The sequence below is a fragment of the Mustela nigripes genome, chromosome 15 (assembly GCF_022355385.1).
Source record: "Mustela nigripes isolate SB6536 chromosome 15, MUSNIG.SB6536, whole genome shotgun sequence".
Classification (NCBI taxonomy): domain Eukaryota; kingdom Metazoa; phylum Chordata; class Mammalia; order Carnivora; family Mustelidae; genus Mustela; species Mustela nigripes.
This window is the reverse complement of record NC_081571.1, coordinates 8450145-8470765: the sequence shown is the minus strand read 5'-3', so window position 1 is coordinate 8470765 and position 20621 is coordinate 8450145. Positions and strand designations below refer to the sequence as shown.

The 20621-nt window shown below is 41.8% G+C and overlaps 1 protein-coding gene across 2 annotated transcripts in view; it reads right to left on the bottom strand.

Moving 5' to 3' along the window:
- LOC132002552 (phospholipid-transporting ATPase IB) overlaps positions 1 to 20621 on the bottom strand; it is a 606778-nt gene that overhangs the window by 10605 nt on the left and 575552 nt on the right. For both annotated transcript variants that reach the window (XM_059377600.1, XM_059377601.1), the window contains one exon: positions 1249 to 1340. In XM_059377600.1, coding sequence (XP_059233583.1) covers positions 1249 to 1340 — 92 coding nt within the window. The remainder of the gene's footprint in view (positions 1 to 1248; positions 1341 to 20621) is intronic.

The window sequence follows — 20621 nt, the reverse complement described above, 5'->3', positions numbered from 1 at the left end:
CCGTGGAGCAGCCCAGCTCCAGAAACAGGGCCCCCCAGACCTCGCTCCCTGGGCTAGACCACCAAGCCTCCTGACAGGACCGCGCTCTCCTGGCTCTGAGAGACCTTGGCTGGGACCCAGCTCACGGGGCCTCGCTGGGCCAGTTACTACATTGACCTAAGCCTCTGCCAGGTGCTCTTGGGGCTGATACCATCCTTGGGATGGGACATGAAGCATGTGGGGCACCACATGGAGTTGGTCTCTGCCATGTTGGTATTCCATGTTGAAAAGTAAGGAGAAGGAGACCATCCCTTTCCTTCTCTCTGTTAGAAAATCTGAGAAGATCTGCTGATGCGTGGAGCTCAACCAAGCATGACACAGACCCCTCCTACCTATACTATGGGTACAAGGATTCTGCACTTCTAAACCATTCTCCTTTCCTTCTGAACACCTCAGGGAGAGAAAGGGAAGCAGGAAACAGTGTTGCGAGATGCGATGCGATGTGCAGGTGCAAGAGAGGGGGCTCTGGAAAAAGAGGTGGGATTCGGAGGGGCAGAAGCAGGGGACAGACAACATGCCAAGAGACCTCACCTTGGGGAAGACAGAGGTAAGCCCCTCCAGAAGGAAACCTGTGCTAACAATGCCCCCCAGCAGGGAGTCAAGTGGCTGAATAGCTGAAAAAGCACCCCCCAGCCCTGTGAGCTCTGCCAGCCATCTCTTTTTGATGGCCTCCTGCCCCCTCCCCTGGGGTCTGGCACATCCCCTCTGCTCCCCCACTTCATCTAGGTCTGGTCCCTTCAGCAGAAACCAGGCCTGGCCTCTCGTGTTAAGTGGGGTACCCAGGCTAGACCCGGGCAGCCTTCCTGGGAAAAGTACACAGAGATTTTTTTTTCCCCTCAGTGATTATCATTGTTTCAAATTAATAAGCTAATTTTAACTAAAACAGTGTCTATTGCTATCTTTGGGGGCAATAATCTAACAGTAACATAATTTCAGTCTCAGAACAAAATCTTATTGGGAGGCTGACAGAAGGGCCTCGACCACATCAGGATTTTAAGTGTCAGGATTTTGTCATTCAGACATTTGACTGGGTCCCAGGGAATTTTCTACACTCAAGCCAAGCTCACCTCCAGCCACACTCACAAATTCCCCTTCCAAATGTGGGGATCAGGCTGGGCATTGGTTTCCAGCCCTATCAGCACCAGGAGGCTTTACTGAAGCCACCGCCCTGGGGTCAGGCTGAGTGGAATGTGGCCAGGGGCTACTTACGGGGGACACACTGATGGATGGAGCCTCCCCGGAAGAGAGTGGGGGGCGTCTTCCGGCTGAGCCTCTTCAGTAGGCGGTCACGTTCATTCATCCTGCAGGTAGATCAAACGCAGTCAGTCCCAGTTCATGGGAATACCTCTCAAAGGGCCTCACCCAGGGACTCGAGGTTGCAAAAATAAAACAGACAAGGGAAAAGGCTTCCTCGCATCAGGAAAAACGTCCAGGTTGGCAAGCAGCTCTATTATTTACAGTAGATGCTATCTCGACACCTTGAGTGCACCGCTCCTTCTTCTAAAAGGCGCTCTGTTTCCAGTCTATCCTGTACATAACGCCTCTCAATGCTGCCTTCCTCTTAATTGAAGTGCACTACAAGTACCCTTTCATACCAGGCACACCCTTGGCTTTCCAGAACGCTTCTGCAAGCAGTCATCTGTTTCTAGGGTAAATGTCTTAGAGCCTCCGTTCCACCTGCGGCCGCCTCTCCCAGAGCCAAAAAACTCTACCAAGGGCGAAAGCCTCCCCCAGGGTCCTTGGGTCCCCAGCAAGAGACTGATTTCTTTCTGCCCAACTTGATTGTTATTTTGAAATAGTGAATATAAAGGTGAGCTTCCTTGGAAGACACAAGGATTAGAAGCTCTCTCCTTGCCTCTCCTGAAATGACTCCCTCCAAGTTTGCCACCACTCTAAGGAAATATGGAGCACAACTGTTGTTTATTCTTCCAAAGCAAAAGGGGGGTGCCTTAAAATTGCCCAGGTAGGCCAGAGGGCTTTGCTTTCTTATCATTACAATGTCACTTTGCTTGCCCCAGAAGATTCCTGGGGCGTGGGAGTTTGCCACTGCCCTCTGACAGGGGCTGAACTATGTTCCCCCCAAATGCATCTATTGAAGTCATATCCCCAATTACTTGGGAATGCGACTGTATTTGGAGACAGGGTCTTTAAAGTGGTGATTAAGTGAAATGGGGTCATTAGGGTGGGGCTTAATCCAAGGTGACTGGTGTCCTCTTGAGGAGACGAGATTAGGATACAGACAGCCCACAGAAGGAAGTGCACATGAAGATGCAGAAGACAGCCATCAACCAGCCTCCGAAGGACCAAACACTGCCAGCACCTTGATCTGGGATGGCCAGCCTCAGGAAGTGGGAGAAAATAAATCCTTGCTAAGTCACTCAGTCTGTGGTACGTTGCAACAGTGGCCATAGCAGACAAATCCATCCCGATCTGCTGTTTGTGGGAACGTGAGGGCACAGAAGCTGCGGCTGCCTGCTGTCCCAGGCACCTCCCCACTCCCAGTGTCTGTGGGCCTTGAGCCTGAGAGAGATGGTCTCCTGACCGGAGTCCACTTCACAGTGATCTCAAGGGCCTCAAAGGAAGAACGGGGCCCAAGGTATTCTCAATAGATCTCAGAGCTGAAGTTCATTTTGCCCCTGAGTTTCCAGAAGAGAACATTTTCTGATTATGTTTGTTGAAAGGACAATGTTTAATTCACCACCAATTAAAGGTGAGCCTCAGCTAGCTAAGCTTGGCAAAATAGCTGATGAGGAAAAACACTATCCCTTCACACTGGCTTTTCCCTTCTCTCTCATGTCTTTTTCTTCCATGGGCCAGATTAATCTTACTAGGCCCTGCTGAGCAACTGCCCTGGCCAGTAGGCAGACAGGAGCCAATGAAGGTGGAGGAGTCCATGAGTGTGCCATCCGTCTGGGAGCTCGCTGCCCCCGACAGGCTGGGGCTCCCTGTGCTGGCTACTTTTAGGACAGGGGGAGGGTAATGAAAGGCTGTCCTCTCTGTGTGACCAGAGAGGTCATATGCCTCCATGGAGGGCACTGCCAGGCTCTGCCCAGGGCATATGTGAAGAGGGGGCTCCAAAAGGCTGGGCTCCCAAGGGCAAGCTTTCCAGCCAGGTTGTGGCAAGGGAAAGGCACTTGTTCCCCAGGAACCCGGTGGACGGACTCAGCCTACGCTCTGCTAGCACACCCCTCCTCTGTCCCAGTCAGCCCTGTCTTCCACGCTCAGGTCCAAAAGCTCTATGTGGCAATGGGGTGAATGAGGATGTCACAGGACCACAGAAGTGGGAAATCACACACGTTGGTCTATCACTAGGCAGGTGAGGAGACTCAGCTGTACCAAATACAAAGGTCACAGGATGTGTTACTGGCACTGTTCCTGCCCCTGCCTCTGCACCGGGAAGATGTCCCTAATTTCCTTGTGAAATGGTATATGCTTCTCTCTTTTTTATAACAAAACACTCCAAGCTCATCGAAACCAGTACAGTGAATGTCCACCAACCTATTCAGCTTTAGCAAATGATAGGTTTACCACTTGACCCCTTGTTTTAGAGGGACCCACTCCATCCTGCAGCCTTTCCTGCCAGGGGGCAAAGGCTCCACAGAACCAAGAAGACATGTCTACCCAGAGCCCATGCCTGTCCTCTGGCTCAGGAATCTGGGACGCCAGAAGTCCCTGTTGAGCAACATCTCTCCAACCTGGCATCCAAGGCCAGCCAGACTTCCTCACTAGCTCTGTCTTCCTAAGAGCATACCCTATAGGTGTTGTGCACTCTCCTAGGCCCATGGGTGGCCAATGGGTGGTACTTCACGTGGGACATGTATGAACAAGAGTGTCCAAACACATGTGTGCAACTCCCTCCCAGTGCAGGACAGAGCTGGGGTCTGCTAACTCTTCTCCATGCCACCACATTCTGGCTCCAACCCCCATAGAATCTGGGAATCACGAAGTACCACAGTTATTTTGAAGGTATATTAATCGAGGTATATGGCTATTTGTCAGCTTGAATTACAACTTTCACATACTCAGACGGGGTATTTGGTCTCCATTTGCACTCTCACACCAAGTCCTGTCCTGGTGAGAACCACTTCAAAAAAATTTTTAAGGGTGTGTGTACGTGTGTGTGTGTGTGTGTATATATATATATATATATATATATATATATATATATATATATATACTTATTTATTTTGTAATCTCCACACCCAGTATATGGCTTGAACTCACGACCTTGAGGACAAGAGTCCCATGCTCCTCTGACTGAGCCAGAAGGCACCCCTACTTCATATTTTAACAAAACAATAAAATCTCAAATATAAAGTCCCTTACATTCCTCCCATTCTTTTCCCTTCTAGGGTAACAAGGTTAGAAATAATCTCCCATAAGATATTCATAAATGACACTAAAGATCTATACAGAACTCCTCAAACTCAACACTCAAAAAACAGATAATCACATCAAAAAATGGGCAGAAGACATGAACAGACACTTCTTCAGTGAAGGCTACAAATGGCTAACAGACACGTGAAAAAATGTTCATCATCATTAGTCCTCAGGGAGAATCAAATCAAAACCACATTGAGATACCACTTGACACCAGTTAGAATGCCAAAATTAACAAGACAGTAAACAAACAAGTAAACAAGTGCTGGAGAGGATGTGAAGAAAGGGGAACCCTCTTATACAGTTGTTGGGAATGCAAGTTGGTGCAGACACTTTGGAAAACAGTGTGGAGATTCCTCAAGAAATTGAAAATAGAGCTTCCCTGTGACCTGCAATTGCACTACTGGGTGTTTATCCCAAAGATATGGATGTAGTGAAAAGAAGGACCACCTGTACCCCAATGTTCATAGCAGCAATGGCCATGGTCGCCAAACTGTGGAAAGAGCCAAGATGTCCTTCAACAGATGTATAGATAAAGAAGATATGGTCCATATATACAATGGAATATTATGCCTCCATCAGAAAGGATGAATATCCAACTTTTGTATCAACATGGACAGGACTGGAGGAGATTATGTTGAGTGAAATAAGTCAAGCAGAGAGAGTCAATTATCATATGGTTTCACTTATTTGTGGAGCATAAGGAATAACCTAGAGGACATTAGGAGAAGGAAAGGAAAAGTGAATTGGGGGAAATCAGAGGGGGAGAAGAACCATGAGAGACTGTGGACTCTGAGAAACAAACAGGGTTTTGAAGGGGAGGGAGGTGGGGGGATGGGTGAGCCTGGTGGTGAGTATTAAGGAGGGCATGTATTGCATGGAGCACTGGGTGTGGTGCATAAACAATGAATCTTGGAACACTGAAAAAATAAAATAAAATAACAAAAAGGAAATAATCTCCCATCTCTATGTCATACTTTCGTTTTACATATATATGCAACACAACTAATACTTAATCATGTTCTAACATATGTCTAAGTAGTGTCATTTATTTTATACTTCTCATGTATCACATTTTTCTTTGCTCCTTCTTTGTTTCTTCTTTCTTATATTCTGTTTAATTATCTACTCATTTAGAGGACTAGTTCTTCATGGGTAATCTGTCTTTTTCCTTCTAGACGCTTTTAGAATTACTCTGTCTTTAGTGTTCTGCAGTTTTGTTGCAACACTTAGGTGTAGGTTTGATTTTATATCCTGCTTAGCTGCTCAGACCTGGAAAGCCAGTATAACTCAAAAGTTTATCTTCCTGTGTGGAAAACACTTTGAATACTGCCTGTCCCCAATTCTCTGGTTTTCTTATTTGGGGCTTCTGTTATATATAATTCTATCTCCCACATCCCAACATCTCTAGATTTTCTATTTCCTTTTTTCCTTTGTCTTTATCTAAACTATTATTTAGCTGACTGGCATGCTTTAAGTTAGTATCCTTTTCATGTTTATCTTCCAGACCCACCTGTTCTTACATATTGTCTAACTCTTGCTTTTTGATTTCAGTGTCTTCTTTCTTCAGTATTTTACAGATTCTTTCAGACATTCCTTGCATCTTCCGTTCTTAGGGAGATGGAAGGGACTACTAATTGTCTTCCATATTCCATGACGCTCCTTCACTATGGTTTATTTACTGTGTGTGCTCTAGTTATTCTTCAGAATAATTTTCTTTTGCCTCCGCCAAGATCCTATGGAATACATCAATTTTTGTATTATCTTAGCTTAGTTCCTGTAGCATTGGGAATAGTCTAAAATTGGAACTCATACATAAGCATGGGCTTCCAGTTTCTAGTCGGTAATTCTTTCCTCTGCATTGCTGCTTTGTCAAACTCGTGAGTAAAATGTTTCTATTTCTGTTTCACTAAAATAGCAGCCGAACCAAATTTACAGCTTTGTGTATAGGGTTCTCTTCTATCTCACATGGGACTGAGGTTTTATCTCTCCTCTCTCTGCATTAATCTCTGAACCATCAGTCCCTGAGTCTCTTATGTGGTCTGATGTCCCTTCTTCAGCTTCATCTCCCTCTTAGCCTCCTGACTTTTGTGTCTCTTCATTTTTAGCACCTAGGTTTCTGTGTGCTTTTTTTGAACTTGATTACATATTAAAAGCTTTCATTTGTTCTTATTTCACTGAGCATTTATATGAATTTGGAAAAGTTCTGAGTCAGCTTAGTCTACCATATTGACTTTATCTGTTTTTGGTGAATAATTTATATTTCCCTGACCCAACTACTGGAAAACAGTATGTTTTGTATGGCTACAAAACAAAGTCATAGAACTGTTCCTTCTCAAGTCTTGCCATCCTTAGAAACAATCTTTTCTGGAGACCCTTAAAAATAGCAACATGTCTGACAAAGCTTTGGGTAATGAAAAGGATCCTAGAGCTTATAAAACACTCTAGTGGTGATGTTTGTGCCACTGGCTTCTCTATGTGCTCCAATGTTGAAAATGTAAAGGAATATTATTTTCCCAATTTCCCTATTTCTTCTCTGTGGAAGAAAAAAGAGCATTATGAATGAATATAATTAACATTTCTCATGAACAGATAATCTTGAAAAAGCTCAAGATAGAAAGGGGTGGTAATGATATTTGTCCTTCATATATTGTGGCATCTACATATGTTTTAGAGATATCTACTCACAAAGACACAGGAAAAAAGGTGAAGGAAACACAACCAAGTACTTGGTTAATTATGAATAATAAGAAGAGAAAAAAGGAGTACAAATTAGCACAGGGGAGGACAATTTAAATCTGTGAGATTTTGGTTTTAAAAAAGGAGAGAGAATCCTCAAGAAAGTACTGGCAAACTGAATTCAGCCAAATAATAAAAGGATTAAGCACCATGACCAAATAGGATTTATCCCAGGAATGCAAGGATGGTTCAACATATAGAAATCAATCAATGTAATATATCACACATTAACAGAATGAAGGAAAACCACCACATGATCATCTCAATTGATGCAGAAAAAGCATTTGACAAAATCCAGCACTCTTCCATGATAAAAATACTCAGCAAACAAAGGATAGAAGGGAAATTCCTCAACACAGCACAGGTCACTTATGAAAGACCCAGGGTTAACATCATACTCAGTGGTGAAAGACTGACAGCTATGTCTCTACAATCAGGAGGAAAACAAAGGATGTCTGCTTTCACCACTTCTATTTGACAAACTTGTTGGAAGTTTTAATCAAAGCATAACTGCTTTTGTCTAACAACAAAATTCTAATAGTCTTTTTTGCAAAAATGGAAAAATTTGTCTTAAGATTCATAGGGAACTACAAGGGAACCCATAATTGCCAAAATAATTTTGGGAAAAAAATAAAGTCACAGAACTCATATTTCCTGATTTTGAAACTTAATATAAAGCTAATAATAATATAAAGCTAATAATATAAAGCTAATAATAATATAAAGTAAGAAGAACAGTGTGACATTGGCATAAATCAATGTAATATAATTAAGAGCCTAGAAATAAACTCAAATATATCTACGGTCAATTGATTTTTGGTTAGTTTACCAAAATCATTTTATGAGGAAAGAATAGTCTGTTCAGCAAATGATGCTCGGAACAACTGGATTTCCAAATCAAAAGACTGAAGTTGGGACCTTACCTCAATCACATATAAAAATTAACTAAATATGGACAAAAGATTTAAGCATAAGAGTTGAAACTATATAAATCTTAGAAGAAAACAAAGGAGTTATTTAATCTTTATAAATTTGGATTTGGCAACGGTTTCAGAAATATGACACCCAAAGCACAGGCAACAAAAGAAAAAATAAACTGGATCTCAGCAAAATGAAAAACTTCTGCTTAACAAAGGACATCCTCAAGAAAGTAGAAAGGTAACAACCATGAAATGAGAGAAAGTATTTGCAAATCACATAACTGATAAGGACTTAGTATCCAGAGTATATCAATAATCCTCAGTACTTAACAACAAAATAAACAACCCAGTTCAAAAATGGGCAAACGACTTAAATAGACATTTATCTAAAGAATAAATATAATGGCCAACAAGCACATGAAAAGACATTCCACACCATTAGTCATTAGGGAAATACACAAAGAGACAACCCTTAACATCTACTAGGATGGCTATAATTCAAAAACAAACAAACAAACAAAACCAGAAAATAACAAATGTGGGAGAGGATTTGGGGAACTTGGAAGCCCAGCACATTCCTGGAGGTAGAGTTGTGACTCCTGACTTCTGGGTTGTTGAGTTCAAGCCCCACGATGGGTGTAGAGATTATATAAAATAGTAAGTTTCACCCTATGTGAATTTTATCACAATTTAAACAAAAGAAAACTCAATTAAACAGAAAGGAGAGGGAATGGGTCCTGAATGGAAGTCAGTTCACTCCCATAGCCTGAACTGTTACTGATGATGTCATCATCACATTTTACTTCCCTAATGGTGGGTGATGCTGGAGTTAATGTGCTTTCTTTGATTGCATCCTATCCTAGCTGAAGCACACACGCTGACTGTGACTTACAGATAGGAAAGGTATATGTAACATACATTCACCAACTGTATGTGCACTCTCGGTGCCTCCCCAGTAATGATGGTGAAGATCAATGTCATACAACTCCATATAAGCAGGCTCCACTTAGAAGCTGACACATCCTAGAGGTGGGGGTGTGCTCCGGTCTCAAAAATAATGAGCAGTTTAGGAAGGAGCAGGGAGCTAAGAAGCATTACGTTGGCGATCAATAAACTCATGTCCACATTTCTATCAGGAGGCTATTCCTGCAAAAACCACAGTACCTAACTGCCAAAGAGCAGGGATGTAGAGGATACAGCAAATAATTGCAAATCTGTTTTTAGATCTTGTCAGTAGCTACAGCTGCTAGGAATTACAGCTGAAATACAAAGCCAAAAACAAACTGGTATTTTTAGAAACTTATTTTTCAATTACTGCTGGACCATATTCAAAGCATAAATCTGACAGGTTCTTCAAGAAAAAAAGCTAGTCCAAAGTTCCTTTTTTTTTTGGTAAGGCTAAACATCTACCAAACTATTAGACTACTGAAATTCTAATCTACTTTTAAGGCTCCCTAGAAAATGAGATTTCAGAGCCTCAATTGGTAACTTATTTTACACCTTATAATCTGAACATCAGAAACTGAGAAGCTTGTATGCCTAAGTGCATTCCAGACCTACCTAGGCCTTTGTAGGATCAAAAGCCTTGCCTTAGTTAAACAGACTAATGTAATGAGGGAAAATAACAAGAATAAAAACAAAATAGGTTTTCTAGCCTAAGATTCCAATAAGATAGGAGTTATGACCCTAGAGCTAGGAGTCCTTCATGAATTCTGTTCCATTAGATGGTAGTAAATTATTTTCCTTTTCCCTTTCTGCCAATCCACACACATCCTGCTCTTAAAACCTGACTTCCTTTCATTCAGCAATTAGGCTGCACCTATGATGTGTGAGACCCAGTGCTGTTCCTGCCCTTATGAAGCTCACAGTCTCTGAGGTGATCTCACGGTGTAGACACATATCATGGCAAAGCTGATAAGCGCCACAGTGGAGATTACGTGGGCCATAAAAGTGGTAAAACTGAGTGGTGAAAACTCGGGAGAAAGCTCAGGAAGGCTTCAGGAAGAATCCACACTAAAGCTGCATCCTGAACCATGGATGACTCCTTATTGGTCATCCAGATGGAAACACAGAACAACAGGTTTAGTGAGAAAGACAATGAGTCCAGTTTTGGATGTGAGGCTTCAAGTTGCCTCTGAGACATTTAGAAAGGCCACAGGATATTGGAGTCTAGAGAGGTCCAAGCCAGAGATGTCACTTTGGATTCTTCAGCTTGTGGAGATCCACAGAGACCAGGGAGAGCGGGGAGACACTGTGAGGCATGATTACTCGAAACACCAACATGTCCTCTGAGGCTTCAACCAGAGGGTCTGTTCTTTCAGGGACCAAGTCATACTGTCTTTGCATTCTTCACAGCCCCCATCCTGGGCTGAGAACCCAGGACGTGCTTACATGCATAAAATTGCATTTGTGCTCTATATTTGAAGATTAAATTGTCTTATTCTATTTTATTCTCATGTGTCTCCACAACCTGATTCTGCCATCATTTGTCTCTGCATCTGTCCCAGCAATGCCCAACACTGGGCTAGGATAGAGTGGGCTTTCTAATAGCAGCCAAGATGAATTCCTCTGTATTTTTCTTTACAGATGACAGAATAGGGACATCATCCCAATTGTCTGCTAGAGGAGGAAAGTCCCCCTCCAAATTCTAGAAGAGACTGTGAGAAACTAAACCTAACAAAACAATTCCATGGCCTCTACAGGGATACGATACTATATTTTGTTAAGAATTCAGATGAGGGACGCCTGGGTGGCTCAGTTGGTTAAGCGGCTGCCTTCGGCTCAGGTCATGATCCCAGCGTCCTGGGATCGAGTCCCACATCGGGCTCCTTGCTTGGTGGGGAGCCTGCTTCTCCCTCTGCCTCTGCCTGCCACTCTGTCTGCCTGTGCTTGCTTTCGCTTCTCTCTCTATGACAAATAAATAAATAAAATCTTAAAAAAAAAAAAAAAGAATTCAGATGACATGGAGCAGTTGAAAGACAGTCTGGTTGAGGACTCAAGGTTAACTAACTTAATACGAATTCCATTAAAAAATAAAAGGATAGATCCCTCCTGTCCTCCCTGGTCTAAAGTCTCCTCTGACCACCACAAATGGGAACTGGAGGGAAGAAAGGCTTATACTAGCCAGGTGCTTATGTTCTTCCATCCAAAGTCTTAGAAAGGGGGTAAGGGGTAAGCGGACTGTTCTGGGTGTTGGAAGAAATGTCATTCTCTTACAATGTGGATTAGGTAATTTCCTATCAAAAAGACAAGTTTGTCCTCCAAGGAGTTGTAGTGCCAAATTAAGCAGTGAATTTGCAAGAGGGAACAGCAGATCTGCAGCCTCAAGATAAATGGAATCTGTCTGTCGACAACCACCCTGGGTCAGAACACAGGTGATGCAAAAAGCCAACCCTGTTGATGGACAGAACTGCCCAGAAAGGGCAGAAAGGCCCAGGAAGCCTTTAACAAAAAAAGAGGGGCAGCTGACATTGAAAAGATTTAAAGGCAAAAACAGATAACATGTGATCCTTTTCCAATGTGTCTGCTAGTAGGAGTGATAACTTAAATAAACCAATGCAGAGGGAGGAAAGTTCAAGAAGAAACAGAAACTAGCAGCTGGCAACCACATTGTCCTTTCACTTGAATGTTTCACTTGAAACAGCATCTTGGATGAAATTGGTAAAAATGGCTTCTCCTGAAAATTAGTACTGCATTACCATATCCCACTGACTTAAAAAGTTAAAAAAAAAAAAAAAAACCCATATTTAAAAGACATTTCTGTCCAGAGAGACTTCTGCTTTTAGGAAGATGGAATAGATGTATTTCCTCTGTTCCTTTTGCTAAGTACAGCTGACAACCCTGGACATTATATATAAAACCAACAGAGAAAGACACTAAAAAATAGAGAGGAGAAGGAACCTCAGAGCATGAGAAATCTAGGTTTTCTTTTGGCCTCACAGATCCCAGACTTGGAGCTGAAAAGCTTGACAACCCAGAAATGCCATTGGGTGCAACCAAAAAAGCCCAGAAAGAAGTCTGTTTTCTCTAGCCAAAGGAACAGGAAAGGGCAGCCTAGAAAGACAGAAAACTTTTAGACCATAATCACCCAATACCACCCTAACACCTCGGCGGGGGGGAGGGGGGGGGGGGGGAGAGGGGAACAACCGTGGCTCCACTTCCACTCATGCCAGCAAAGACCAAGTGGTGAGCCTAGACTTCCACCCTTATGAGGGTGCTACAAGGCGGTGGTGGGTAAAGAATGGAATGGTGACAGAGGAGGCCAAGTGGGGACCTGGGATTTGTATCCTTGCCAGATGATAATGAGGTCTCTGGCCCCCTGTTGTGTCTGCAGGGATAACATGGGAAGAGTGATCTTCTGCCCCCGCACCCAGCAAAAGAAGGCATTCCTTTTCCTCCTCCTTTGTGTGGTATCAGAAGAGACCTAATAGGGAATGAGGACTTTTGTTACTGCCCAGTAGTAACGAGGGTATACCCTGGCCCCTCCCCTGTGCCTCACCTACCTATTTCTAGAGTGTCTGTGGAGATAGTGTGTACAGCAGGAACTCCCATCCCCACCTAGCAGACTTCAGTGGAGGTTGATTAGGGTGTTTGGATGACTTCTACTTAGCAGGATCCAGAGTAGCTCTTGCAAGGACAACACGTAAGATGCCCACGTTTCATTTGAAAGTGACTTGTCATAAAAAGAACCAGGAAGATGTCCAAATGAATGAAAAAAACCCAACTGATGTCAACACCAAGATGACAGAGAAGCTGGTATCATCTGACAAAGTTATTAAAGCAGTCATGATTAAAAATGCTTCAATGTGCAGTTAGGAATATGCTTAAAGCAAATGAAAACAAAAGAAGCAAGCTTCAAAAAAGAAACAAGATATAAAGAAGAGCCAGTTGTAAATTTTAGAACTCAAAAATACAATAACAAATGAAAAGCTTGGTTGATGGGCTCAATAGCAGGATGGAGAGGAAAGAAGAAACGATTAGTAAAAGCAGGGAGAGAGAACAGCAGCAATAACTGAGTCTGAACAACAGATAAAATAGACTAAGGAAAAAACTAACAGAGTCTGAGAGACCTGTGAGAATAAAAGAAGATATAACATTCATGTCTTCAAAGTCCCAGAAGGAGAGGACAAAGAAAAACCACTCAAAGAAATAAAGGCTGATAACTTCCTAAATTGGTGAGAGACATAAACCTAGAGATTCAAGAAGCTGCATAAATTCTAAATGTGATAAACTCAAAGAAATCCAGCCCGAGGTAGATTATAATTAAATTTCTGGAAACTAAAGACAAAGAAAAGATCTCCAAAGCAGTCAAAGATAAATGATACTTTACCTATTGGGAAAACCAATTGGAATGACAGTGGATTTCTCATCAGAAACTTGAGGCCAGAAGTGGCATACTATTTTTCAAGTCCTGAAAGAAAAGAACTGTCCACTCAGTGGAAATATCTTTCTGGAATGAAGAAATCAAGAGATTTTCAAATGGAAGGAACTAACAGAATTTGTGACCATCAGAACTACCTTACAAGAATAGCTAACAGAAGATATAGAAACAAAAAGGAAATGATAAAAGAAAGAATTGTGGAAGGGACATCAGGAAGAAACAAAGGACATGATAAGCAAAAATATGAGTACATACAATAGGCTTTTCCTTTCCTCTTGAAGTTCCCAAATTGGAGTTGACTAAGTTAAAGCAAAAATTATACACTGTCTGATGTGGTTCTAAATGTATATAGAGAGAATAGTTAAGAAAATTTCAGAAAAGAATGTTATATCTGGGGGTGGGTAAAGAAATGTAAAAGGAGGTAAGGTTTCTGTACTTCACTCAGACTGGTAAAATCATAATACCAGTAGACTATCAAACACATGAAAAAATGTTCATCATCACTAGCCATCAGGGAGATTCAAATTAAAACCACATTGAGATACCACTATACAAGTTAGAATGGCCAAGATTAACAAGACAGGAAACAACATGTGTTGGAGGGGATGTGGAGAAAGGGGAACCCTCTTACAGTGTTGGTGGGAATGCAAGTTGGTGCAGCCACTTTGGAGAACAGTGTGGAGATTCCTCAAGAAATTAAAAATAGAGCTTCCCTATGACCCTGCAATTGCACTACTGGGTATTTACCCCAAAGATACAGATGTAGTGAAAAGAAGGGCCATCTATACCCCAATGTTTATAGCAGCAATGGCCACAGACCCCAATGTTTATAGCAGCAATGGCCACGGTCGCCAAACTGTGGAAAGAGCCAAGATGCCCTTCAACGGACGAATGGATAAGGAAGATGTGGTCCATATACACTATGGAGTATTATGCCTCCATCAGAAAGGATGAACACCCAACTTTTGTAGCAACATGGATGGGACTGGAAGAGATTCTGCTGAGTGAAATAAGTCAAGCAGAGAGAGTCAATTATCATATGGTTTCACTTATTTGTGGAGCATAACAAATAGCATGGAGGACATGGGGAGATAGAGAAGAGAAGGGAGTTGGGGGAAATTGGAAGGGGAGGTGAACCATGAGGGACTATGGACTCTGAAAAACAATCTGAGGGTTTTGAAGGGGCGGGGGGTGGGAGGTTGGGGGAACCAGGTGGTGGGTATTGGAGAGGGTACAGATTGCATGGAGCACTGCGTGTGGTGCAAAAACAATGAATACTGTTACGCTGAAAATAAATTTAAAAAATTAAAGAAAATAATAATACCAGTAGACTATGATTAGTTATGTATATATAGTACATAGAACAACAGTTAAAAAAAAAAGCTATACTGTGAGGCACATTCAAAAATACAATAGGTAAATCAAAATGGAATTCTAAAAAATGTTCAAATAACCCACAAGAAGAAAGGAAAAACAAAACAAAAATGAAAAGCAGAACAAACAGAAAACAAAAGATAAAATGGAGAATTCTACTGGATCCTATTTGCACTGGAAAATTCTACCAGATATATTTAAAGAAAACACCAGTTTTACACAATCTTTTCCAAAAAATCAAAGAAGGACATTTTCCAATTCACTTATGAAACTGGTATTATCCAGAGAGCAAAATGATTAAAAGACATTAACAAAAGAAAAAAAGAAAACCATAGCCAAAACTCCTCATGAATATAGATGCAAAATTTCTGAACAAAATATTAGTAAATGCAATTCAGCAATAGATAGCAATAGCAACACAACATGAACAAGTAGGTTTTATTCTATGGATGCAGCACTGGTTTAATATACAAAAATCAATCAATGTAATCCACTGTATTAACAGGCTAAAGAGGGGGAAAAAGTACATGATCGTATCAGTTGCTACAGTAAAACACTTTCTAAGATTCATGATTTAAAAAACGAAGTAAAAACTCCTAGAAAATTAGGAATAAAGGGGAACTTCCTCAACCTGACAAAGAACATCTATTAAAACCCCACAGCTAACACCATACTTTGTGATGAAAGACTTATCCCCTAAGATAGGGAGTAAGGCAAGATTGCCCATTGCCACAACTCTTTTTCAGCACAGTGCTGAAAGTTATAGCCAGTGCAATATGGAAAGAAAAGGAAACAAAAGCAGTATGGGACAGAAAGGAAGTAATAAAAATGTTTCCATTTGCAGATGATGTGATGGTCTAGAAAAATCCCAAGAAATAGAAATATAAATAAGAGAATACCAACACATATATACACAAGCATATAAAACTCCCAGCACTAATAAGTGAGCTTGGCAAGCTTCCATGATATAAGACCAACATTCAAAAGTCAGTTGTATTTCTAGGTACTAGCAATGTAACACATGAATCCTGAAATGAAAAACATGATGCAATCTATGGTTGCTCAGAAATACAAAATACTTAGTGTAAATCTAACAAAATATACACAGGACTTACACACTGAAAACTATATAATGTCAACAAAAGAAAAATCTAAATAAATAGAGAGACATCATTTTCATGGATTGGGAGACTCAACATAATAAAAATACTAATTCTTTCCAAATTGAAAATATGTTTAATGCAATTCCTATCAAAATCCCAACAAGATATTTTGTAGGTATAGACAAAATATATAGACAAGATTACTCTAAAAAATAGACAGAAAAGCAAAGGAGCTAGAGTAGGTAAAACAATTTTGAAAAAGAAGAATAAAATGGAATGGATCAAGACCTAGATATGGTAATCAAGACAGGATGGCATTGGTTGAGGGAAAGACACATAGATTAATAGACTGGACTAGAATAGAGAACCCAGGAAAAATACCACAAAAACCTACTTAGTTTTGGACAAAGGTGTAAAATCAATTCAATGAAAGATACTCATTTCCACAAATCCTGCAGAGCAACTGTGCATACACAGGGAAAAAGCAACTCTCTCTATAAGTTTCCATCTTATACAAAAATTAACTCAATATGAGTCACAGACTTAAAGCAAAATATACAACTACATAACTTAGAGAAAAAACAATCAGACAACATATTTGGGATCTAGGACTATGCAAATAGTTCTTGGGACTTGACACCAAAAGGAAAATCAATAAAGAAAAATTAAATCGGGCTTAAAACCACCCCCCTTATTTTTTTCTGAGAAAGATTCTCTTCCAGAGGCTGAAAGGACAAGCTACAGAGTGGGAGAAAATATTTGTCAACCACCTATCGGACAAAGGACTAACAGTCTACAGTATATAAAGAACTCTCAAAACTTAACAGAAAACAAAACAAAACAAAACAACAGCAACAACAACAACAAAAACCAGGGAATCCAATTAGAAAATGGGCAAAAGACAGGAAGAGACATTTCATCTGGAAGGACACAGAGATGGCAAACAAGCACACGAAAAGAGGTCAAGCACCTGTAGCAATTAGGGAAATGCAAATTACAACCACAGTGAGCTACTACTACACACTTACCACAATGGTTAATGTAAAAAAAAAATAGTGACAACAAATGCTGGCAAGGATGTGGAAAAATTAGATCACTCAAAAATTACTGGTGGAAATATAAAATGGTATGGCCACTCTAAAAAATAGTTTGGCATTTCCTTAAAAAAAAAAAACCCAAACACGTGAAAACCCAAACCTTGTGAATATACTAAAAACCACTGAACTAGATATTTAAAAAGTTAAAGTTTCTGTATTTGAATTATATGTTAAAAGAAAAAAAAAAATCAGATAAACCTGAGCTATGTGTAGCCCAAACTACCACTCCACAGAACGGAAAAACAAAACAAAACAAAAATCTACCTAAATAAGCAACTACCACAAACCCAGCAGTTGCTCTCCTGCACATTTATCCCAGAGAAATAAGGACTTGTGTTCACAGAGGAACCTGCAAACAAATGTTTACAGGAGTTTTACTCATTATAGCCCCAAGCCGAAACCCAGATAGCCTGTAACAGGTGAACTGTCTAACAAAGTGTGGTGCAGCCATACCATGAAATATTACTCAGCAAGAAACAAGAAGAAATCATGCACAATTCGCAGGAACTTGGATGAGTCCCCAGAGAGTTATGCTAAGTGAAGAAAGGTCACTACATGTTGTACGACTCATGTATTAACATTCTTGAAATGATAAAATTACGGAAATAGAGAACAGATTAACAGCTGCCCAGAGCTAAGGCAAGGGCAGAAGGTAGACATGGCTATAAAAAGATATGAAGATCCCTGTGGTGATGAAATGTTTCCTGTTTTGACTGCATCAATGTCGATTCCCTGGCCATGATACTGTTCCTATAGTTTTGCAAGAAGTCCCCATGGGGGGAAGCGGACTAAAGGCTACATGGGCTCTCTCTGTATTATTTCTTACAACCACATTTGAAGCTGCAATGATCTCAAAATAAAAAGTTTAAACAAACCTAAAAATGTATCCGTTTCCTTCTATTTTGTGTTCTTTTCCAGTGCGAAGAAATGCTACCTCGCTGGGCTCCTTGAAAGGGGGTGGGAGACTCTCTCATCCATCTCCGGCAGCCGCCTACCCCAGGGAGAGGCCGTCCACCCCAGGCAGAGCCGTCTGACCTCATTAGCAGAGCAGGCGAAGTCCAATTTGAATGACAGCCCCCGCACATATGGAAACCATTACCTCATTTCACGACTTGTAACGAGGTAGTGAGGCTCCCCTTCTACAAGGGTGAGTTCCGTGGTCCAGTCAGAAAGCCTATGAAAAGGTCAGGTCGGAGTCACGGGGCTGTTAGGAACAGATAAATTAGCAGGGCACCTGGCTGACCCAGCAAGGCCTGGGTGAAATGCCCTGTGGTGGGCTGAAAAGCCCCACGTGTGCCCCAGTGAGGGAGGAGTAGCTCAGGCTCTGTGTGTTTCCTGATGGGGCATTTGGGAAAAAGGACAAAGCAAAAGAACTCAGGGCGGAAGCACCGTTGCTGGTCAGGAAGAGGCGGCTTTCCAGGCTTCAAGTTCTGTGAAAGTTCTATTTCTACCCTTTGGCCCGTGCCATCTCCCTGCTCAAAAGCATACGCTGTATGCAGGACCCTGGCTTCCTCTCAAACCCAGTCCCCTACGATGCTTCCCCTCCCTCCTTCCCTCTGCCCCAGCCACACGGCCTTTCTTGTTTCTTGCCATTCCCAGAATATCAAATTGTTTCCCACATCAGGGTCTTTGTGCTTGGTTGTCTCTCTGGGATGTTCTTCATGGTCGCTCCCTGCTTCAGGGCAGTCTTCCTCAGAGCATCCACTGTAAACATCCCTGCCTCCTTACGCCCACCCCTGAACTTTGCTTTGATTTTCTTCATCTCCCTTTTCACTCCAGAGTTTGTGTTTACTTTCAGTGCCCCACTGGACGGTATGTTCTTGGAGGGTCAGTTCTCTCTCTTTCGTTCACCAAAACCAGTGCCCAGCACAAGGAAGGTGCTGAAGGCTTGTTTGTGGTGGGATTGGAGGCATGATGAATAAATGCAGGTGAGCCAAAGTACAGAAGCAAAGACAAAGATGAAAAGGGCCAGGCCGCAGGGCCCTTGGTCTTTCTCCTTCCGAAGGCCATGCAGGCCCATCATCATCCTGGGGCAGGGAAGGAGCTGGAGTGACCTGCCAGGATCCCATCACAAGGAGCTTCTCTGTAAAGAAGAGCGTTTCCTGGGCCACAGAACAACCAAGTCGACATTCTCATTCTGCCAAAGAAGGGTCAACACTCCTCAGACAGACACAGACTGGCTCAGAGTTACTTTCTTGTACAATGGAAATGGTGCATTTCAGCACAGGTCCAAAGTTCACCCTCACATGAAGTCTGAAAACAATGGCCTCATTTAAGGGTGTTATATTAATGAAACAAGGAGGTCCTTAGACGGATGTGGTTTTAATGGTAGGCAAACCAAAGTCTGAGCTTGTAAATACCTCACGGTTATGAAATTGAAACCCAAGGACAACCAATCACAAACACAACTGGGCTTTTGGCGATAGCCAATCCATAATTTCCTTCCTTTGCAGCCGCCTTTTCTCTATGAAGCTCTCTCCCGGAGTTCCTTCCTGTCGGATGCGCTCTTCAAACCACATCTGGTCTGTTGCTTCTGATTCAAACTGATTTTTGCTCAAATAGACTCTTTCAATTTTTAACATGCTTCAGTTTATCTTTTAATAAGGGCAAGTATGTACATGTGGCGAAGGAGAGGAAGACACGCACTTGAGAGGGTGGAAAGAATATTTATAAAAAGGCAATGATGATTTTTAAAGGACTTGATGCTTACAGATCATAGCTGGAGAGAGCACAGGGGGCTGGGAAAGAACAGAGGGACATTTAAGCCAGGTATTAAGGACAGTTTTTGAACAATGAAGCCTATTGGGTGAGAGTATAATTAGGAGCTTTATCACGTAAAAGACTGAAAATGATCTGTGACTTGACAGAGCATCTAATGAAGGGAAAGACATAGCAGTAAGGACTTAATAACAGTATTGTAATCAATTAAATTCCTTGAATGTGAACTTGTCTTTATATGTAAAATGATACAAATTTGCCATTTCGAGCTGAAGACCTGGGTGAAGTCTGAAATCATTGAGATTGTTCATGAATGTGAGTTTCTTTTAAAAAAGCAAACTTTCGGGGTGCCTGGGTGGCTCAGTGGGTTAAAGCCTCTGCTCTTGGCTCAGGTCATGATCCCAGGGTCCTGGGATCAAGCCCCACATTTGGGTTCTCTGCTCGCTCAGCAGGGAGCCTGCTTCCCCCCCCCCCCCCCCCCCCCGCCTCTCTCTGCCTACTTATGATCTCTGTCAAATAAATAAATATAATCTTTAAAAAAAGAAAAAAAGCAAACTTTCTTGTAGGCCCATGAAGCTGCAAATTAATTACAGTGAAAGTAACCGTCCCATACTTTGCTCCTCCTCTCCTAGGACCCCTCCAATACACATAGCATCTGGGGCTCCACAATTGACACTGGGCTTTACAAATTCAAGTAAGAATCCAAACAAACAATTCAGAGTTGGCCCCAGGGTCCCCCGACTCAATTGTCAAAGTAAGGAAAGGTAAGCTTCAGTACCGATTAACCTCCTAAACACTAATTAAAGATAATGAGGGATCAAGGTACCTGGCACAGCCTGACCTCTGTGTTCTCCCAGTATTCACAAGAGTC